The sequence below is a fragment of the Pholcus phalangioides genome, unplaced genomic scaffold (assembly GCF_987345545.1).
Source record: "Pholcus phalangioides strain wild (caught in Gottingen) unplaced genomic scaffold, Ppha-v1.0 ptg000017l_1, whole genome shotgun sequence".
Taxonomy (NCBI): Eukaryota; Metazoa; Arthropoda; class Arachnida; order Araneae; family Pholcidae; genus Pholcus; species Pholcus phalangioides.
The window spans coordinates 5720433-5744609 of NW_028301610.1; the positions used below are offsets into that span (position 1 = coordinate 5720433).

The 24177-nt window shown below is 33.7% G+C and overlaps 1 protein-coding gene across 2 annotated transcripts in view; it reads left to right on the forward strand.

Moving 5' to 3' along the window:
* Window positions 1-24177, forward strand: part of LOC149072151 (5-oxoprolinase) — a 176923-nt gene that overhangs the window by 94931 nt on the left and 57815 nt on the right. For both annotated transcript variants that reach the window (XM_089246637.1, XM_089246636.1), the window contains 10 exons: window positions 951-1032; window positions 2071-2208; window positions 3849-3987; window positions 4770-4882; window positions 5641-5704; window positions 9383-9483; window positions 9701-9737; window positions 10143-10253; window positions 16816-16917; window positions 17555-17729. In XM_089246637.1, coding sequence (XP_089102763.1) covers window positions 951-1032; window positions 2071-2208; window positions 3849-3987; window positions 4770-4882; window positions 5641-5704; window positions 9383-9483; window positions 9701-9737; window positions 10143-10253; window positions 16816-16917; window positions 17555-17729 — 1062 coding nt within the window. The remainder of the gene's footprint in view (window positions 1-950; window positions 1033-2070; window positions 2209-3848; window positions 3988-4769; window positions 4883-5640; window positions 5705-9382; window positions 9484-9700; window positions 9738-10142; window positions 10254-16815; window positions 16918-17554; window positions 17730-24177) is intronic.

Below are 24177 nucleotides of genomic sequence, written 5' to 3' on the forward strand. Positions count from 1 at the left end.
GGAAACATCTAGTGAAAAGATGAAGTGCCACACCATTCTTTAATCAAAGCAAGTCGAGAAACATCACATCATGTTCCATGTCCCAATATCGCAACAATTGACAAATTTCTATCGAGGATTTTTAATACTGACAGATTCAAAAATAATTCAATTCAATAATGCATACAAATAATACATCCAATTTATTAGAAAATTTGTATGCACAGAAGAGAGGAAAACAAAGGTTTTTCGTTCTTCCCCTGCTCCCACTTAATTTCTCTGCTGAGGTGCAAGTTCCAAAACAAAGTGAAAAAATATCTTAAACTAGTCTGGTGTTGATAAACTTTCCAGGAACCTATCATCCATGCTACCTAGCAGTCAAGTATTTAGTGTGCTAGCCTTAGATGTGGGTTCTCAGATCCATAGTAAATCAAAACTCACAAGCTTAGGCATAGCAACTGTATTGTGCCTGTGTTTCGATTTCTGATCTTTCACAAGGGATAAAAATAATACATATATATTATTTTGCCGTACCAAGAATGACGACTTTTTTCATTTAACATTCAGTTTTGTCATATAAATACTGATTCTATCAATTAATTTTTTTATAATTTGTAATATGATTTTACTTGTATTTTATTCTTCTGGTGCAGGTCTATTCCTTTGAACAGAAGAATTTCATTTTATTTCAGTACAGTAGACTCTCGATAATCCGACTATGTGCTAGTTCAGCATGTCCAGTAATCTGGTGTTTTTAGGCAAGTTTTCTTATAGCATAGAAGAAGAAAATGTGCCTGTGTGAAGTTGTTTATAAAATTTAAATGGGCTTTTCCAATTAACTTACACTAGTCCGGTGATTTCAGTAATCTGCCACATCTTTCTCTGATATGTGCCGGATTAGCAAGAGTCTACTGTATTTATTTTCCTGTTGTTTGATAGTTTAATTTTCGTCTCTTATATTTTTCATTTAGAATTCTTTAGTCAAATTGATTCCAGAATAGCACTTTTATCTGACAGATCAGTGCACAAATTAGAATCCCAGGGATTTAGGAGGTATGTATAGCTTTTCATCAATTTGTAGTTTAAATTAATCTGAGAATAACAGCAATAAAAGATTTCCTCATTCTTAATGATGAAAACATTATTCCATTTATTTAGCAATTTTCTGTTTCAAAAGAGAAAGGACTTTTTATGTTCTTTTCACAAGGCCGTAGTGGGGGGAGGGACTTGGGAGGTCTGCACCCCCCCCAAAGTTGAGAAAATGACAGAAAAAAAGGGGAAAAAATGGCCAAATCTATTGTTCTATCACTTTTGTCCCCCTGAAATGAAAGTGCCCCCCCCCCCCAAACGAAATTTCTGGCTACTGCCTTTGCAAATAATTGAGCTTTTATCATTTTCTTTCATTCTTAATGCGGTAGATAATCTAGAAATGTGATAGAATCGATTTGCTTGGTAATACTATCATAGTCCAAACAACTGAGTAAAATTGTGAAATGTGCGCCTTCACTTTGTGGTTCATGCCATAATAATCTCTTTCCTCTTGCATACTATCATTAATAAAGAACCTATACATGTATCAATTAGAACACTTTTCTTCAGAAACAAGGATGTGCTACATGCCCATGAACAGGGCCACAACTAGATGTTTGGTTAGCCGGGGCAAGCACGCATTTTGGCACCCCCTCATAATGTTGAAGGATAGGTTAAAGAGTGAAATTTGCACCTCCTCTAGTCCAGCACCCGGGGCACCAGACCCATCTGCACCCCCCCCCCCAGTTGCGGCCCTGCCCATGAATAAGATGGCTGTCACAGCACACTTGTCAAAGCATTATAAATAATTCTGCTTTCTATACAGTTTTCCAATAGAAATATTGGTCTGTTTAAAATATGGTGATTTTAACTTTGTCTCTTTTTTCTGTTCTTGTGTCTGATCAATAGCTTGCTCATGCTATCATTATAAAAAAGATCGATCAAGCCCACATGCCTATAAATGTCCCACAGTTCACAATTTGCTTTTCTATTTTAGAGCATTAAATTTTTTGGACAGATACATGAAATACAGCTTCTTATTTATTTTTTAACTGTTTATAGATCACATGTTGTTTTAGAGATATATTTGAATATGAGATACGAAGGAACTGATTGTGCTCTGATGTGTATGTCAAAAACAGATTCAGCTGTCTTGATGACTTGTGAAAAAGGAGATTTTCTAACATCTTTTACAAGAAGGCAAGTGCATCATCATCTACAATTTTAGTTTGTGCTATGTCAACTTGTACACGTCATAATTCCCAGAAGATAAGCTAGTCTGGCATGTAAGCAAAACTAAAAAAAATGACTGAAGGGGTGGGGGGTTCAGAAGAGATCAGTTACATCCTTGTATATGCCAATTCTAATCTTCATATTTAGAAACCAAGATGGTAATTTGCTTTTAAATTAGTTTCATTCAGGATTAGTTCTGCATTTAACTCTGTTTTAGAGAATTTCAAAATTGGCAAAACAATTGGAATTTTTCATTATTAGTTTTTTTTCAGAACGTGTTGTGTGAGTGTATGTATATGCATAGCTGTAACATATGTATGGTGTCTGACTTTTTTTTGCTTGTTTTGTGTACTTGCTAGTGCTGCTATCTGTGTTCCATATTTTGAAGTAAAGACGGTAAATGCTTGAATTTTCATGTTATGTCAGTATTGTTGTAGGACTGCCTGATCTCTGCAGAGAGAGAGACTTTTTTAAATGGGACACCAGATCACACATTCACCCCTCAAATTTGGAAAACCAAATTCAGCCAACCACCACTGTGCCCCCTAATGTAAAGACTAAAATTTTGCTGCAACAAATTCTTTAATGTGGTCAATATTATTTATCAATTTTTTTTTAATAACTTTTCAGTATAAATTTTGCCAGAAATATATATTATCTTTTATAGGATTATATTTTCTGTAAATAGACATCTTTAAATTATTGATCATAGCTGTAGTTTGTAAAATACAAGCCCTTTTTTGGAATTTCAAATTTCAGATGCTATACCATTGTCTTTCAAGCTAAAATCTTTGCAATTCTCATGTGCAGTAGAATTTGAATAGATAGAGGCTTCAGTAGAATTTAAATAGATAGAGGCTTCAGTAGAATTTAAATAGATGGAGGCTTCAGTAGAATTTAAATAGATGGAGGCTTCAGTAGAATTTAAATAGATGGAGGCTTCAGTAGAAGTTGCATTTATTTATGCTCTGAATATCAGGCTGCTAATCATTTTGGTGTGACTAACAATGTTTTTATTTGTTTCCTCACGGTGGTAGAAAATGTGGCAAATTGTGAAATTATTCATTGCACATCAAGGGTTCATCAATCTCTTTACCCCTTATGATGTATGAATGATAGACATGGATATATGAAAGATTGAATAATGAATTTTAAATAAAAGATTTGAAAAGAGAGAAGTTATATTTCAAGATAATTTGTAAAAAAATACAAATTCCTTAATTCAATCACCAGATAAAGAAAATCAATCAATGATGCAAATATTACCAGTGTCAGTTAATCTCTGCCTAGAATAGTCAAAACTGTAATTACATTGAAGATATTCTGATATTGATTTTTCATTGCATCTCTTAAATCCATGGCTTTGTTTATTCATACATAACTGGATTCACATGTGAAGATAATGTCATGATTATATGATAGTAATATTGATATAATAGTGAAATGAAATTTTTTTGGTCCTGCATCCTGCCTTTCTGGCTATTTTATTAGAAATTGACTTCCCTTTTAATACAAGGAAAGGCAATTGCATATCAAATTTTGATTCTATACAAATTTTGTACCACTGCAAATCTCAGTTTTATAATGTTAAAATATTCATTTTGTAGATACCGAACAGAGTTTGGATTTTTAATCTCAGAGCGACCAGTAATTGTAGATGATATCAGAGTTCGAGCAATTGGGCACAGCCATTTAGAGTTTGAAGAAAAAATGTCAAAAACTAGTTCTTCACCTAAAGTCGAAGAAGTGAGTCATATTTGACAAAAAGTTCAATTTTTAACTAGCCAGGGAAGTCTTTCAAATCATTGTGCATTATTCTGCAACTATTCTACTGGTATGAAATTTAATGTTCATGGAAGGTTGGGTAACAAAACCAAATTTATGAAAAATATTTATTAACTATCCAGTTTATAACTGGATAATATTAGATAATAATAAATTATGTTTTTTTTAAGAAGTTTCAAATTATTTTCGTAGATTGAGAACTTTTTTTTTAGAAACAACAAAAGAATAAACATTTGTGTTTAAATCACAAATTCAAATAGTGTATTCTCTAACATCAAGTGAGATTCATCTCAGAATATTCACGTTGTTCATTAATTCAGAAACATTTTATTCAAAACTAAAATGTGAAAAACTGTTATTACACAGGCAAATTACAGTTGCCCATATAAAAATTTTTCTTTAGTTGTCACAAATCTTAAAAATATGTGAATTACATTAACAATGTAATAGTTTTCTATGCAGAACATAAAAGAGTTCTGAATTCAGAGAGGTTAATGGTAAGATACTATATCTGCAGATGAAAATATTTTATAAAATTTGTAAATTAACAGTATATCTAAGTGAGGAAGTGATTTTTATGCCTTCATGTAACATCAGTATGGGTTATGTGACTTTTTTTTGACTTGGAGATCGTTTATCTTTATAACATATAACTTCTGTTATTCAAATTACAGAATCATAACTGCTTTTCTGTTATGTGATTGTTATTAATTTCTGTAACTCTACTATGAACTCAATTGCAGATTACACAGTGTTATTTTGAGAATGGATATCAAGAGACAAATATATACTTATTGAGAGATTTACAGTATGGTCATGAAGTATTAGGTCCATCATTAATAATTGATGTTAACTGGTATGCAAAACTTACTAGTATGTTTTTTACCTTACTGTTATTGGAAAAAAAAGTTATTTTTGCCTCCAAAATATCTGAATATCATTTAAAACAGTGTTTCTCAACCTTTTACCACCCCCTTAATCATGTTTCCTTTTGGTAAGCTTTTGACCTAATAGGTGTATTCAGTGGTTCCCCCCCCCCTTCTTTTTTATTAACTTGTTTTTCTATGTTTACGTGTATGTTTACATTCAATACTATTCCAAGTTATTTGCTTAGTCGAAAAAAAAAACACGGAAGATTTCCCTTCTCCAAGGAAAAGATTTTCAACGTCCCAGGAAAAAGATTCCTCAAAGCTTCTTGACATTTATATAAACCCTATTCTCTAATTTTCCTCATTATGGATCCCCAATAATTATGCCTGTAAGCAAGTGCAGATCTAGGATGATGTTTTGAGAGGGGCAACTTATTTTTTAGGTTTGTTGGATCATCATGTAAAATACAGGGCAGATTTTTTCCCCTTGCTCTTTGGCTCTTGTTAGAGGCAATCGCCCTCATTACCACCCTCTGGATTCCCCCGTCTGTAAGTTCATTAACATGTTGAATGAGATGACAGAAGAGGATTACACCACCCATTCTCCTGAGGATATATATTAATACATTACAATGATATTTAAAAAAACATTTCCATAAAAAAAAAAGATCACACATATATGTTTGAAATTTTATTATTCAAAGACATACTTATTAACTTTTTGTACAAAATAATTTTTTAACAGCACCATCGTTGTTGAACCACAATGCGTTGCAAAGATCACAAGGGATGGAAGTATTGCAATTGAGGTAAATTTTATAATATATATCCATGAGAGATTATTAAAAAAAAATTTGCATCCCCTTTTTTTTTCTGAACAGAAAATAATCTGTTACACTTTTATATTATATACTTCATATACAATGTTTGGTCACTTTTTGCACCGCTAACAATTAATATCCACGCTGTTCTACAAACCCATATATTACACATATAATGGATTGTATGTATTCAGAAGTTGAAACTTTTCAATTCTATCAATTTTTTTCTAATGCAAACTAATGTCAAACCAAACACAAAACTGTTTTCTACTTGATAATAAATTTTTAAAAAAAAAACCATACCTTCAAAAAGTCTGTAATTTCTAGAATGATGAACTATTATTTTTTATAATGAAAATTTTATTCTCATTGAAATCGTGATAGTTATAAACACAATTAAAATAAAAATTTCCGTGTCCCTTTAAAGTAAGTATAAAGGATACGGTAAATGATGAAGAGGGTGTTGACCCTAGTTGGTGTGGTGCTCTACATCAACAGATTCACAGTCATGGTCAGTTAAAATAATACATGGTAGAGTTTATAGTGAGCATTTTAGAAATTTATCTGTGGATATATTGGATATTAGTTATTATTGGAATTAGATGGAATAATTTGCCTATATGGTAGTAAATATTTTTTTTTTAAATAAATAAATAAATATTTTATTTGTTTCCAAAGTTAAATAATACATGAAACAGTGAAATCTCAATATTTGTTGTCAAGAGGCCTGAGCCTGTACAGAGCAACTAATTAAAGATAAATACGAAAGAAACAAAAAAATAACACAAAACTTATAACAATAATAATAATAAAAAAAAGTAAAATAATGAAATGAATTTTCAAATAAATTTTTGTAATAATTATGCTGATATACAAGTTCACATTTGATATAATAACAATTGATATGAGGCAACTACAGGCGTATGGATAATAATATAATTCGCTTCTATAATTGAAAATATACATCTACATCGTCTATTGCTATTAGAAATTCAAAAAGTGATTTTTTAAATGATGCAAACCTAGATATATTCTGCATTGCCAACGGTAAAGCATTAAATAGTTTAGGAGCAAGGTAGTAAAAATGTTTGCGAAATATTTCTTTTCTAAATGAGGGTATGCAATAAATTTCGTTTGATCTTCTCAATGATATGGACTCTCTTTGAGTGCATATTGATTTATTACGATAAATGTAGAGTATGATTCGGTAGATGGCGTTATGTCTTATGGGGAGTAGATTTAAATTTCTATAAATTGGGATTTGAGAACGAGCACTGTAAATAGTTTTAAAACATCTGTTTTGAATAGAACAAATAGGCAGCAGATTTGTCTTGTAATCGCCACCCCAGATGATGATACCATAATTGACAATTGAATAAAACCAGGCATAGTAAATTTCTCTCAGAAATTCTGCTGTTACCTTTTGTTTTAGATAATAGAATTTATATACAATAAAACGTAGTTTTTTCGCTATTTCTAGTGCATGAAGTTTCCATTTTAGATTGCTATTAATATTAAGTCCTAGATATTTGATATTTTGTACCTGCTGAATTTTTTGGCAGGAACAGTCGAGGTTCATCAAACATATTGGGCTATGGAATTTTAGATTAAAATCAATTTCAGAGTAAATTAAGTTGAAATGAATGACTTTAGTCTTTGAAAGATTTAGGGTTAAATCATTGGCTAGGAACCACTTTCTGATTAAGCACAGGTCTTGATTTATTTTAGTTGTTATAGTATTAAGATCGTTGGAAGAATATAAAAGAACTGAATCATCGGCGTAAGTAATCATAGTACCATGAATATTTAGTTTACATAAGTCGTTTATGAATATTATAAAAAGTAAGGGGGCTAAATTTGATCCTTGGGGGACTCCTCTCTGTATAGTGATATAGTCACTTAGTGTGTTTTTAATTTTAACTCTTTGTTTACGATTGGTTAGATATGAAATGAACCAGTTCAATGTATTACCTCTAATTCCAGCAGAACTGAGTTTCTCAATGAGAATTGAGTGATTTACATTGTCATAAGCTTTTGAGATGTCTAAAAATATGGCCAGGGTAAATTTACAGCTGTCAATACTGTTATAAACAAATTTAGAGAAGTTTAATAGAGCGTTTTCGGTACCACGTCCTTTTATGTAACCATATTGATTTACGGCAAAGAAATTTGTTAGGTTAAGGAATTTATAAATTCTAGATGATAAAATTTTTTCTATAACTCTAGAAAAAATTGGGAGAATCGATATAGGTCTGTAATTAAAAAGGGAATTTTTCTCTCCAGATTTATAGATCGGAGTGATGGTTGCTCGTTTTAATGAATCAGGAAATGTGGCTGAATAAAAAGAAGTATTAATAAATTTTGTTAGAAATTCGACATTATTTCGTGCAAATTCTTTAATAAGATATATACTGTTTCCATCGTAGTCAGGTGTAGATTTCTTGGAAAAGCTGTTTAGATTATTTAGGACTTCAGTATTATCTACATCAAACAAAACAAAAGAATTTACAGTTGGATATAAATAATTTTTGAATTCATTAGCGTGGTTAAAAGCTAGATTACCATTGTTGATATCTTTAAAATGGGCGTTGAATTGATTTGCAAGTTCCAAGCTGTTAGAAAAAATTGGAAAAATTGAATTTTGGTTTTTATGATTGATGGTATTATTAATGAATTTCCATTTCTGATGGTTTGAATTACATTTAATAAATTGTTTTCTATAATATTCGTTTTTAGTGTTTATGATTTTCAATTTCAGTTCCCTAGCTACACAATTATAAGCAGTTTTAAATAATAAATCATGAGGATGTTTCCTTAATCTGATATATAATTTTTCTTTTCTCTTGATCAGGGCATAGATTTCAGACGTCATCCAATTTTTTTTAAATTTGTTGTTACGATATGTTACAAACTTAAAGTTATTGTTAATAGAGTTCAGAGTGGATGTAAAATACTGATATTGTAAATTTAAGTCGATATTATTCAACCAGAGGTATTTATAATTGTTAAAATAAGTTGAAAGTTTTTTTTTATCTAATAATTTTAGAGGGGGATTTTCATTAGATTTGGAAATTGGAATTCTGTCATAATATAATTTTAAAAGAACGGGATAGTGATCGGTTAAATCGTTGATATATATTCCAGACGAAAATGATATTCTATGATTTTGATTTTTTATAAAAATATGATCGATACACGTCGAGGTATCTTTAACTCTGGTTGGTTCATTTATTAAGGATTGAAATCCAACCTGAAATAGATTGTTTTGATAATCAAGTACGTCGGGATTATTTGTCAGTAAATCTATATTCATATCACCTATTATTATGATGTTTCCATAATTTAAACTTTTTAAGACAGAATCCAGTTCCGTGTTGAAATTTGAGATAGTAAAACTGTGAGAGCGATATAGTGATATTAATGCAATTTTCAATTTTTTGCTGTATGATAATATCATTTCTGCCGTTGACATTTCACATTCAATTTGATTGAAATTCAGCAAATTTTGTGTATAAACTGCAATGCCTCCCGACCGATTACTATCTCTGCATTTAAAATACGAATCAAAGCCTTCAATTTTATATAAATCGATTTCATTACTGTAGATCCAAATTTCGGAAAGAATTAATATTGAAATATGATTCATTTTTGTTTTCTTTTTTATAGGTTGAAAGCTCTGTCCACAGAAAAATTGGTCCAGAGCTTGACATGATTCAGCTTTCTGTTTTTTCACATAGATTCATGAGTATTGCTGAACAAATGGGAAGGTAAACTCATTTATGAATAAATTATGTGAGGCTTAACTACAGATGCATCCATTAAAACTCTGTAACATAAATGTGTTTAGAGTGTTTTTAAAAAGAAACTTATTTTTTTTAAAACCATAATTAATCTTTTAATATTATCGCTTACCAAACAAAGTGTGTATGATTATCGCATAAAACATAATGACTAATCCTATCCTATCTCATATTTTCCTTATAGAGTGCTTCAAAAGACTTCAATCTCAACCAACATCAAAGTAAATATTTCTTTATTATATGTCTACTTCCAAATTTTTTTTCCCTTCAGTTTTCTCTGAAAAATGTTTTATCTTAGACTGACCTTTTTCCTGCTATTATAAACAATTTCAAGAGAAAAAAATGATCCGACAAAAAAGTATTGGATAAAAGTTTCTTCTTCCATATTCTATTCCATTGAAGCAGTTTATCATAAAATGAAATATAAACAAAATATTGAGTAACAGTAAGAAACCAAGTGCTTGGGGAAAGAACTAAAAATTACTTATTATTATGGGCATATGTAAAATACAAATTATGTACTCTGTATCAAAACAAAATTTAAGTGACGAGTTAAATCATCTTTTTAGTTTACAATGTATCAAACTGCTAGTTTGAGCAACTGGTGATTTTTCAAAGTATTTTAGGAAAGACTAGATTTCTCTTGTGCTTTGTTTGGTCCAGATGGTGGTCTTGTTTCAAATGCCCCGCATATTCCTGTTCATTTAGGAGCTATGCAAGAAGCTGTACGTTTTCAGGTGTGTTAAGAATTACTTTTATGCATTTTTTTTCATTTTACTCCTCCTTCAATTTTATTCAATTGTATTAATTTATGAAATTTTGCGTAAGTGTGTCTATTTTTACTTGCTTTCTAAGATTTATATAAAATGGATTTTTAATAAAAATAAGGTATTCAATGTCTGGTTTTTTGTATGATTATTCATCATAACATACCTGCTAACTGTATAGCATGACATGGTAAGCTCACAGATAATGAACTATTTTATGACAAATTAATTTTTTATAAATTGAAGGGTAAAAATGTGTGTGGCAAATGCTATAAGTGCCAAAAAAAATATCCAAACACCATTTTTCACATTAAAGCGTCAAATGAGCAATGCTTTATAATGTTAATGTGCAAAGTGCCTGGTAGTCCTCTAAGTGGTTCAAAAGTGCATGTGAAAAGGTACCAAATGTGAATGTTCCTACAGGCTGCAAAAATAGTTTTTTGCAATTTCCCAACATTTTTCCTTTTTTGCACTTGAAGCATTTACCACTTTTGCGTTTCAATTAGTTTTCTATAGAAATTTCACAACCAAATTAACCCATTTTTTATATATTTTTTTAATGTTTCTAATTATCTTAATCACAGCAGAGATATCCTCACAAAACAATCTCAAGGTTTTTATCAATTGTATTTTCTTTTTCACAACCCTATTGATATGAAAATATTTCTTTAAATTCTCTGTGAAAAATGAAAAGAAATGAATGAAAGAAAGAAAATTATTCTCTGTCATGTGCAAACATTCAAAAAATGACCTTTCTTGTTAATAAACCTCCAGCAATTACAAGAATTGAGAATTAAAACTAACATTTTGCAGATTGGATATGAATTACTTCAGAACCTCTGTTATTAGACACTCTTTAAACACCAGATTTTTCTCATATGCAAACGCTAAACAATATTGTTCTTTGCTGTTGTAAGGGATTTTATTATGTTATAATAAATGAGTATGCACAGAAATTCTCAACATGTAGCTATTGACACCTGCAGATTATATTTGCACTAACACTGAAGAACATGAGCTAGGCCATTGTTTCTCAACCTTTTATAGCAGCCCATAGCTTCCTTTGGAAAGTATTTTCTTCTTGTGACACCAATCTTATTCAGAGGCCTCTACCCTTATCTAAGAGTGACACCCTTTCTACTTATCAAATTGAATTTAATCAAAACTAAATTTATAATTAACAAAACTTTTGTAAATAAGATAGATCTCTAAATCCCTAGGCCAGATATGAATCCAGAAGTTAAATGGGTGATCATATCTCCCAAGAGCCATATTATATGGGAAAAATAGGTCTGTGCAAAATACAGGACATCCAACAAACCTACACCATAAATCACCCCTTCTGACACATCATTCTGGGCCCATGCCTACCATGGCCCCCACAAGGGTTGGGCTGACAGGGTTTCAGCACCCCAGGGCGATTCTCAACATTTTTTGTTTTTTCACTGTAAAGGGCTCATGAAAATCTGGTCTGGGCCCACAAAAGATCCCAGCCTAGGAGCCCTGCTCCAGGATGTGGAGGCCATGATGCCTACCCTGGGGTAGACTTCAGTGACATTCCTTCTTGAAAGGGGGGAGGGGTTCTATGCATGGCTGTCTCAAGTTTAGATGGCCATGTTGGTCATGAGACTGGTCATGTTGAAACTTTCAACATCATGGGTCTTCAGGCAAATTGATGCTCTTGGCCCCATACTAAGCTGAAAGTAACAGCTTACATATTTACATACTTACATTTGAAAGTCACAGTACCAGATCTCGTCATGTAGACCCCAGGCCATGTCCAAATGAGTCCATGGATAAAGATGGCTCTGGCACCATGGGTTCTGAATTAGTCACATTTTTCCCACCGTATTTCACATGACACAGCTTTATCCTCTTTACAGCTCTCTCTGGTCCTCTTTACAACTTGCCATGGCTCCCCTTTTATCTGATTTTCATCTGAGGCCCCTTAGAATATCCCAGGACCGCAAGGGGGGCCATATGGCCCCAGAGTTAGGCCATAGTTTCTCAAACTTTTCTGTTCATCACCCCCTGCTCAAGAATTTTTTTTCCTCATTGCCCCCCCTCCCCCGATGAGAAATCCAATATTGTGTCCATAACTATTATCACCACCCCAGTCAATGGTGTAACCAGGTTTTGGTCAGTGGGGGAGTGAAATTTCGAAAGGTACCATTTTTTGTTTCTGCTTGCTTTAGGCGCAAACTTAAAATTATGCATTAGTAGAAAGAACTTGAAATTTTTCAATTTAAAAAATCAAATTAAATTTATTTTGTTTTCAGTTGATGTTATTTTTCAAATTAAATTAATTACTTTTCAATTGATTAATTTATTTTAACTTTTAATTTAAAAAAAATGTAAATTCTATTTTATTTTTTGTTTACTTATACAAATGCAAACATGAAAAACAGCTGGGAAATCGCTAAAAGGGTGGTTGGAAAAAAATTTGGATTAAAATATAAAAAATGATAGGAGAATAAAATAAAAAAATATATATATATTCTCTTTTCCTAAAATTAATCTAAGTTATGAAAGTACATAAAAATCTTTGTGCTTCCATGTAATCGCTTTCATCATGTTACACACTTATCATAAGCAATATCACATATACACTACTACTACTACTCAATCATACATGTACTTCTATAAGACATTTCTCTCGTAGAATATCTAACAAATTGGTGCATGTTGGAAAAGTTATTTCATATATTATACATGACCATAACGTATCTATGATGTCATAGTTATGCATGGTTTGTGTTCGAGAAGTTTGCCATCTGTTTTCCATATTAGAAGTAAAACCGGCAGAGATGCCTGAAGTTTCACATTATGCAAATACCATGGTGAAAGCCTGCCTGATCTCGGCAGGAAAACTTTTCAAACCAAAGATTGGTACTTCGAAAATGGACAACCTCAAAAAAAAACTCACTCCAGTCAACTACCATTGTGCCACCAGTAGCGTTCAAACTGGGATCATCGTGATATGAGTCCATCATGATGCCCACACAATTGCACAGTGGCTATCACATACTAATAGATTGCAGATGCACCCATGAATCCAAAAAGGTTTGGGAACCACTGCTTCAAACTAATTGGCGTGTGCTGGAAGTTGTCTTGTGTGTCCATAATGTTTTTAAGAATGTCTGAGGCGTGTTTGAAATGCCACTGCTCATCTTCTGAAGTGAAAGTGGCAGGTGTATGAATCAATTGAAATAATTTTTATGTTTGATAGTCTAAATTGGATTCCTTTGAAGAAACTTTTTAAAAGGGAGTTCTGCTCAAAGTTTAAAAACTTAAGCAGGCATTGTGTGCAGTATATTTATATTTACTTCTAGTAAAATAAATTCATGGGGTGTGTTTTATAACAAATCAGAGAAGTATGAAAATATATAGAGTGAGGATTGGTACTGACTAGCGCAGGAGTTCTCAAACTTCTTCTATCCGCTGCGGTGCCTTACCCTAATCAATGTTTATTCGCAGCTCCCCAGAGCAGTTTAACAAAGAATCTCTTTGAAAAACCTTTGGGTTGCCTAATGGTGCCCCGACAAAGGTTGGCAATTCACAGTTTGAGAACCCCTGGACTAGGGAGTTCTTGGTTTTACCCCCTCGTTGTTTGACCAGAAGGGCCTTCGGGTAAGTGCTGGCAAACCGCGCGAGGGCAAAGTCCATATTAGTAAGTATTGTAAGCTCTCGGATAAGTGCCAACTGAAAAACACTAGATAACAGGGCTGTAACTAGGCTGGGGCAACTGGGGTACTGCGCCTGGGCCCTCACAAAAGTTTAAAATTTTTTTGCATAATAATAACCCTTCCAAAAGGGTCTCTAAGGAAAAGTCTGCCCTGGGGCCCTAAGAAAGCACACTACGGCCCTGATAAATAATCTTTTAAGAGTAGACAACTTTTCGCGGATACTTTTGTTTTTCTGAAATAGTATACATATATATCTTCAGTTAAATTTAAACTTTCCACATAATACATGGGTAATTTCAGGTGTCTCAAGTGCAAAAGGAACTTCATGCAGATGAGATCCAGCTAAAATTTTTAAGAGTAAACTGTTAGGCAGGAGCATTTATAAACAGGTAGGGGGCCTCAGAAAAGTCCCTTTGATGCTCATAGACCACCAATGTGTTGTTGTGAGAAATAAAAAAGCAAATAGCACCTGGAATTCTGCTTTAAAAAGCGATGTGAGGGCATAGTGCATTTATATTATTACAGTACATTTATATTATTTTATTTCAGAAATATTCAACGAATTCTCAAAGTATGCATCATTCTTGTGGCTCATCGCCAACCTTTTTTGAAGGGTGTGTCCAGGGCCGTTACTAGGTTGGGGCACTGCCCAAGGCCCCGAGCCGAATGGGAGTTCAAAAAATTTACACTTATCTTGCATAATAACCTCCCCCCCCTGGGCCCTGAAAAGGTATGCTACGACCCTGGAGACATTGCAATACGTTGGTGTATTGATACGTGTTCATTCAGTTCTTTTAAGTGGTTCTTTTTTACATTAGGTCACGGGTTCTTCAAACTGTGCACTGTGATGGCCTGGTGTGCCTCCAACTTTTGCCATTGGCACCATGGAGTGGTTTAACCCTGACAAAAGTTTTTCGAAAATATTTTTTGTTAAACAGCTCTAGGAAGCCAGTGGAGCTTGCGGATAAGCATTGAATAGGGGTGCCTCAGGTAAAAAGTTTGAGAACCTCTGCGTTAGACTATTCTGGGCAGCCGTGGATACGTATTGGTTGTTTTTCTAATTTAATTTATATACTACAAATGGAAAAAAATATATTTCACTAATAAACTTATTACTTATACTTCATGATCATATAAACTGCATTGCGTTGTTCTGCTAAAATTCCACCCTATCAAAAAAATACCTTAAAAATCAAAACAAAATTGAGATCTCACACACACACTGTAATTAAATTTAAATCATTTTTAATTAATTAATTTTTCTCTCTGTATGAACCATTTGTGTACTTTCTTGGATTTGATTTAAGGTCAGGCTGTCCCTTACAACCAGTGCCGTCTCAAGGCATGGGCCCACCTGGTCATGGCCCAGGGCTTCAAGAGAAGAGGGGCCTCACAAAAATTAAATCCGGTTGAAATGTTTTAGAATTTACAAGGTAGGGCCTCAGAAAAACCACTTGGCCCGGGGCCCATGATGGTCTTAAGACAGCCCTGCCTGTACCTAATTTCTTCAGAAGGGGCCTTAATCAAAGCTCTTGGTGGCCCTTCAGAACAGAATGAGCATTTCGTGAATGCCATATCCTCAGAACTAAGGTACCTATAAAAGGTACTGCCAGGAGCTCTACCAAGAACGACCAATAGCGGGAGGAAAAAGTTATTGCAAGAAGCGGGCAAACAAGATTCTGTCCTTTAATAAAGGTGGAAACAGAGGCTGATCTGAACATGCTTCCAGATGAAGAACTTGAGAGCAATTTTCCAATCACTGTGAAACTGCAAGAGGCATATATATAAATGGAGACTTTTATTTTTCTTACTAATGAATTTAGTCAATGAAGGTAGAAAATGAAAAATTCAATTTTTTTCACGTTTTTCACAATTTTTTTCACAAGATCAAAAGTCATTTAGGGGAATAGTCACCAATTTAGGCAAAATTTTGATTGGGGAGCAATTGCTCCCCCTGCTATGCCACTAACCATAGTAAATTCCATCGCCCCCACCCCAGTGGGCGATATTAACCATTTTGGGAAACATTGACTTGGATGAAAGGCTCTTCCATTTCACCTCTGTGGACAATAATTATTTACAAGCATTGATGGAAAAATCCTACTCAAAAGTCATGAAATTGGAATATCTTAGTAGGTTCATGATTTTAGTTCTGATAGCTGTCATTTAATGATGCGGTTTTCAACTCATGATTAACCCCCATCTTATGGCATAACCCTTTTAGATCCTGTGTGCACAAATGTGGGGGTGACTTTAGAGATATTCTTTTGTTAACCTCAGGGAGTTCAGCACTGACTTGATCGTTGAAGTGAAGGCTGAACTCACTTTTGAGGTTGAAAAACAATATAGTGAGAAAAAACAACCTCCAATGTTGGTCAGTACTGGGTCTGAAGAGATTAAACTCTATGGCATAATTAAAACAATTTTTTTACAATTTCATATACTGTATATTTATACCATCATTACATCACATATTTTTCTATTTGATGTGACATACTTCCATAACTCCTGGGGCACATTAATTGAGCTTTGATTGAAACCTAAAAAATTAGTAAAACTTTAAAAGCATTATTACATTGTAAATCATGAAAAAAAACCACTAATTTTTAAGTTTTTTCTAATAATTATAAACATTTATTTGTAGTCCTGAATGTGCATTATTATCAATGAATTAGAGATCTTAAATTATTTTGTTTCCATTGATTCTGAACTTTCATCTTTTTCTTGATTAATTTTACAAATCAGATTGAAGAGACCCAAATGCAAGAAATTCTTTTCAACCATTCTATGTCTGTATTCTGATCATATTTACATAAAATTCAAAATGCTCTACATTTTTCTCTTAGATTAATTACATTGGCGATGATATTGAAGAGGGTGATGTCATACTGTCTAATCATCCATGTGCTGGTGGCAGTCATCTTCCCGATCTCACTGTTATCACACCTGTACGTATATATACATATATATATACACACACATTGGGTAACACATAAAAATTGTATATATAATAGAAAGTGATGAAATTGCAATGTGCTTTTTTTTGAGTGACAGAAGGGCCAAAAGCTGCTCACCCAAACTTTCAAAGTAAAAATTGAAAGGCAAATGAAAGACAAATTTTAGTAAAAATTAAAAGACAATGAAATGATATTATGGAAAAAAATCTTTTTGATAACAAAACTTAGAGAAATAATGTAAAGAAAACACACCTGAACCAAAAAAGTCATTAAGTTGGATTGCTATTGTAGGACCAGTGCAAGGTTTATCATCTGGGGGCTTACAATTGGTCTCAAAAATGTAGTGTTTCTAATTTAATGGTGTGCATTGAACAATAACAAAACATCAAATCATCTGGTGCCTGCCTTATCCAAAACATGTCAGATAAAAAAAATATATTTTTTCAGCGTATAACTTAGAAAAATGGGAAAAAAGAGATTCAGTTTGAAGTGCTAACTGTACTTTTTTTATTGTTCTAATCTGACATCCACTTCAAATTTCCATGTATCACAAAAGCCATTTTTACTTTCATTTACACTTTCAAATCATGTATCACTCAATAGTCTTAATCTAATTCTTTCTTGACAGGTTTTTTATCTGAGTGTTAGTAAACCTGTGTTTTTTGTTGCATGCCGTGGCCATCATGCAGATATTGGTGGTCTGACACCAGGTTCAATGCCACCGGATTCATCAAATCTTCTACAAGAAGGAGCTTCATTTGTCTCTTTCAAGTTGGTTAAAAATGGCATTTTTCAAGAAGAAGGTGTTGTTACTTCACTTTACTATATTTATGATACTCATTATTATATCCATTTTATAATATTTTTTTAAAAGATTGAAGGCAATTTGAGCAGTCTTTTCATGAATACAAGTGAATTTCTTTTTCTTAACATCTTGATCAAAGAATCATAAACATCCTATTTACGCATTTGCCAAGCATCAAAAACAAGTTTTGTCTTCAAGGATATGGAAAAAATCTCTTGAAATTCATAACAATAGTATAAAAAAATACTTTAAATACTGGTTTAACAACAATGAAGTAGTAATATTTTTCTATTTTTTCCTTCTATTTTGACTTGAGAATAATGAATTAAACACTTATGTGCAGGGTCGTTTTAAGAGCATCTTGGGCCCTTGGGCAAAGTTATTTTTCTGAGGCCCCTTACCTGGAGAGACATATTTAGTTATTCAAATTTCAATTAGATCTAATTTTCATTTGGCCCCCTCTGCACTGGAGGCCCATAGGTGAGCCCATGTTGTAAGACGGCACTGTCTAAGTGTTCGATGTGACTTGTTATAGTAAAAAATATTTTATAAACACTTGATAATACTGCTCAAACTATATAATCAACATTCTTTTTATTAATGACACAGCATTTATTCATGGTTTTCACAAGATAATGTAAGAATAGCATACCCCCTTAGGTGTAGATTCAAGGAAGTGTGTGTGTGGGAGGGGTGACTTAGTGGGAGTAAAAGTCGTATGGTGACTATACCTCCCATATTTTATGGACAGCACCACCATCATTTTTCAATAATTTTTTTTGGCTCATGGGGAAGGACAATTATCCCCACTCCCTAGATTTGGGCCTGTAGTGAACTAAATAACAAGGCTATACCCACCGACAACTCAGAAGTTGTTGTTGCATGGTAAATCAAAACATCATATATATAGCCTACATGGTTCACAGTTTTCAAATGAAAAGCAAAGGTATATAAAAAGAAATAGTTTTTTCAGCAATAGATATAATCTTCTTGGTTGCACTACACTCTATAATTGTCTAGTTTGTACTATACTCTGTGTATACTGTTCTAACTGAGAAATGCTTTACATAATTTTTTTTTCAATTATTCATAATGAAATGCACCTCTCCAATCAAACAGCTAATTCTAGTTGTTCACTGGCAGCTATATCCAGAACAGTTCTGAGCATGTCTTAACAGATTGCTGAACTGAATGTTTCATGAAAAGTTTATTACTGGACTCTTTAAAATTTTCTATTCAGTATTTGTATTTCAATTACTTATATAAATTCAGCAATTCTTTTAGCTTTTTTTCTTTCTGGCAAGTTTACTAATGTTTAAGTGTCATTTTCAAGTATCATTCACATTCATTGTTTCTTCAAGTTTTGTTTGTTCATTGTTATCTGCGAGCATAAAAAATCCTTAAACCTTTATGGTTTATGCAACTGAGACCAAATCTCTTAAGTTAACCAGACTTTCCTATTTTCCACTTCTGGGTTGCTACTGTCTGCTTCAGTTTCTTTACAAGTGCTTTCTGAAGTGATTTGATTCACATAAACCTTATATCATTATTGAAAACAGTATCCTTTTGTCCACGCATGATGTCACTCTCCACTATCTATATGAAGATTTCTAACAGCTAGCTGATGCAAAGATGAATTTAGGAAAAAGAGAAAATTCAACTGCTTTTGTGGTTAATCAAACCTACGTCCTCTTACTTGCTGGGTAAGGCCAAAGCTCACAATTGCTGACACTGCCACCAGATGGCGGCTTATCAGAGGATTATTGAAATATTTATTGCCTTTGAGTCTAGTGGTCTATGGCACTCACCCGGCAAGTGAGAGGATGCAGGTTCGATTCCCCACAAGGGCAGTTGAATTTTCTTTTTCCTAAATTCATCTTTGCATCAGCCAGCTGTTAAAAACTTTAATATCCTTTTGGTAATCACACTGATAAATACTTTTTTAATTAATTATCCAGGTAGGTAACCTTTCCAGCTATGTTATCAAACTTCCTTTTTTATTGTTTATAAATATGTGCAAAGTATTCTGTACCAAACATTTTCACAATGATCAATTGCTGGTGAATCAAATCACAATGTAAAGAGGGAATTTACATTTCTCTGTGAAATATGTTTTTGTGATCTATGAAATACATAACTGCATTAATTGCTTCACCCTGCAATCTTTAGCTTTAGTGTGAGACATGGATCGGATCTCTCAGTTTCAACAAGAGTTATATTTTCCTATTCTATTTCCCCACTTAGCTCAGGAGTATATAACATGGATTTGCAATGATGAAAGCTTTTCCCCCCCATATTATTTTTTATTAACATCTCATGTATCAAGTTATTAACCTTCATCGTTTAGCTATTCTTTGAATGTATAACCAGCAGCCTCTTCACTTCAGCTAAAAATATTGACAAGATCTCTTTTATTTGAAGTCGTTCTTTTACCTAATAAATACTTTTATGCTTAGAATCATCATCCCCTATACTGTAACGCAGGGGCAGCTTAAGCAAGGGTGTAAGGGGTGCGGTGCACCCGGGCGGCACATTGTGAGGAGGTGGCAGCAAAGACTAATTAAGACTGCAAAATTTTTAAAACATTTTGGTTAATTTTTGTGTGGAAAATAAAAATAAAAAAGGGGATGGAGTCCCTGTGGCCCCCCAGACTGGAGCCCTTTCAGCCATCCCCGTGGGGCGAACCATGCCCCTGCCGCACAACTTATTCCACAAATTCCTAACAAAAAACTTGAAAGGACGAAAAAAAAATTTTTGGAAAAGTTTTTCCATCTTGGATTTGTTGCCCCTCTACAGTGAACAGAAATCATTTTGTTTGACTTTTTTTGCCATTGAACTGAGAGCCGCCCTGTACTTTATCAAAAAAAGGAAAAAGTGTACATTTTTGTTTGGTCGCCTAATATTTTTTCCAGAACGGTGAAGTGAAAGCGTAGGAAAAATTTGGCTTCTGACTTGTCCGGTTCTTGGAGTACCAAAAACAATTTGAGATAAATTTCTTAATAAAAATAACCTCGTTATACATCATCTTTACTGGACAAATGATGGCTCACCAAAATAAGTGCCGTTTTGAGGATTTAGTTATCTAGCATTATTAAGAACAGTAAAATAATTTTGGATCAAAAAGCATAAAAATCTATTTCAAAAGCAAGCCATATGGTCATGAATATTTTGCACGGTAAACAATGGCATGCGGATTTCTTATGTAAAAAAATCATGTTTATCTCGAGGTCCCCTAGATTACTACTAAACCACACATGTACCTCGTCCTCATTCCTCTGCGGAACTTATAACGAACAGGTACATGTTGTGAACCTAATGTGAAGCTTGTTTCTGTGTAATGCTTGTTATAGTGCTGCCATCTGCCACATATTTTTCGAACTATGAGTGAAGTGTAATGTTTTTGATGATTTTACCATTGTAGGTCTGTTGCTCTCTGCGGTGAGAGAGGTCCCCTAGACTGAAACCCTGTCAGCCCCTCTCCCGGGTCACCTTTAGGGGTGGCATATGAGGCTTCGCACCCAGGTGGCAAGTCAGCTTGAGCCGCCCCTGCTATAACATACTTATTCGCACCAAGTGATTTCTCTTGCATAGGTCACTTACATCATCACAAAAAACCTACCAGGAAGAGGGACAATAGTCAAAGGTAAATTAAGTGCATTCTACCATACATGCAGGCATCACAAGATTAATTGTCCAACTTCATGCCTTACTGTCTCAAATTTTTTGACCTTACTGTTTGTTCTGTTTGGTGTCCCAAACACTCATGCTTTAGAGAGATATAGATGGCTTTTTTCTCAGCCAGAGATATCAAGGAAACAGTTATTTTCAGTGTCGTGAAATTAGGAAGGCAGATTCATATGTCTCCAGTGGTGTAGATGGTAGCATGCTAGCCCGGTATGCAAGAGGGCCTGGGTTCGAGTCCCGGCGGAGACGTGATGACTTTTCTTTCCGAGCTCACCTCAGCGTAATATCCGGAAAATAACTGTTTCCTTGACTCATGCTTTAACTGTACATTTTAATGGCCTACAGAAAGACAAATTTAGGACCAAAAATCCACATAAAAGCATAGGCAAAAAAATCTAGGGAGACGAGGGTACTTAAGCATTCCAATGAACATGGTGAGGGCTAAGGCCTCAATTCACGAATATATAATCTAATGTACCCCTTCTCTCTGCCTACACCTTGAATCCCATATACATTAGAACCTCGCTATCTCAAAAACTCTATATCCTTGTAGGAAAATATTATCTACATTTACTGTACTAACTTAATGCATTTTCCATTGTCTCAAAGCATTTTCTCTGAGAACCTCTATATTTCCGAAATCTGAATGTGGGGATTGTGAATAGAGGTATGAAAATTCTTGCTCTTTTGCAAATCGAGTTTTCTTCAGAGGTAAAAGAAACTGAAAATTCATGATAGACAGATAATCCACCTTAATGATAGATATTTTCACTCACAGGCATGAAAACTCAGAGATAAAATGGATGGGAGATACAAAGTAAAGGAGAATCAATATTAAACATAAGTGTGGTGAGACACAGGCAGAGGTAAAAAATTATGATGCTACATGGAGGCAAAAAATAGATCAGAGGCACATGTCACTTTCGGTTATGTAAAGTTGGTCATGTGTCAGTAAATGCCATTCTTTTGTTTCAAGTTGAAAAATGTTGAAGAAATTGCTGCAAAACCCAGGAATTTTGTGGAAAATGTGTTTTTTTTTTGTCGAAGCTGCAGTTATTTTTTTAAATTAATAATCAACAAGATATATAATATGCCATCTATCTAGTGTGTTATGTCTTTTATGTTGATATTAAAAATATAGTGATTCTTTACAGATTTTGAATATTAAATACAGAGCCGGACTTAGAGGGGTGCGAAAGGTGCGGTTGCACCGGGCTGCAAAATTTCAGGGGCCACAATTTTTCCAAAATTCACCCTTTCCTTTCTCAGCAGATGTTTTGGAAATTTTTGATTAAAATTTAATTTTTCCCCTCATTAAACTATTAATGATTTTGAAAGGAGGCTTTCAGTTTAAAGCCCCTATAATATTTTTAGTGTTATTAGGTATGGCATTAGCTTATTTCGGAGGAAAAGAGTGTGTATATATACAGGTGGTCACATTCTTTATCACTGAAAAAAAGTCAGGCTGTTGTTTCTGCCATTAAAGAATAACGGCTATATCAACCTAGAAAAAAAAACCATGCTTAGGACATCAAACAAAAAGAGACATCACAAAAGAAATCTAGAAATTTTCTTTCCTTTGAAAACCTCCCCTCTCATTTCAGTTACCATCTGGTCTATAGGAAGTTACCAATAGTGCTCACAAAGTGATCCGGCAGTGCTTCCTTTATTGATGGTAGCCTGTAGCATGGACATCTCTAGATGATGACTGCCCCGGAGCAAGGCAACTTTCACTGCCTTTCTGAGTGTTAATTGCATGCCTTCCTGGGAACCTCTGAACAGTCATGTTTCCCTAAGGAGGCTTGAGAACTTCTTCGAAATTTTCAAACACCACCATCTGAATCATTCTCGCACATATTCTGAAAGATGGATAAATTATAAATTTCGACAATTTTTACTGTTAGAATATTATGTTAATGAGCAAACAATTTATTTCTCTTTTGGTATCTGGCAACACGTTATTAGTCAAGTATTTACTTTCAGAGTTTTGACAACAGCACAGAAAACATGGCTGCTCAAGTCTGAACAGCAACGGATGTTGTCTCTCACTTTAAGTGTTTACTTCTCTATTAACTATGTGTCCTGTCTTCAATTGAATATTCTGGTTATAATTAATTACACTCACACATCATTAGTAATAAGGATATATCAACAGATCCAAAATAATATAAAAGGTTATGGGTCTCTTCATGCTGACTCTGCTGTGTGTGTGAGTAAACAATGAGTTTCTAAGCCTAACTCCAGTCAAGAAGCCTACAAGTAAAGTTCCTAAGGATGGAAGCTGGCAAGATTCAAATCAAGCCATTGAGTGGCAAAGGAGACTGTACACTATGGAAATATAGGATAAAATTTGCATTGAGTTTCTATGGTGAGGCCTTAGATATAGTGAATGGGAAAATGCAACTGCCAGAGAAGCCATTGGATGGTTCACCAGAAACTATTGTAAGTCAATACAAGATTGACTTGAAGGAGTATAATAAAGCAAATAACTGTGCTATGATGGTTCTAACAAATTCAATGACAGGACACATTACAGAAAGTAATGAGATTTGACTCTGCTAGGGATGTATGGCTAGAGCTACACAAGCTATTTGAAGCCACATCTGAAAATCCACTGTACAACATTTGTTTAGAGTTCTTCCAGTTTAAGTGGTCATCAACTGAGGATATGGCAGCAAACTTATCCAAATTGAAGAATCTGTGGAATGAGCTTAGAAAGTAAATAAGAAACCAAGCTTCCACATATGCTGCTGATATGCAAG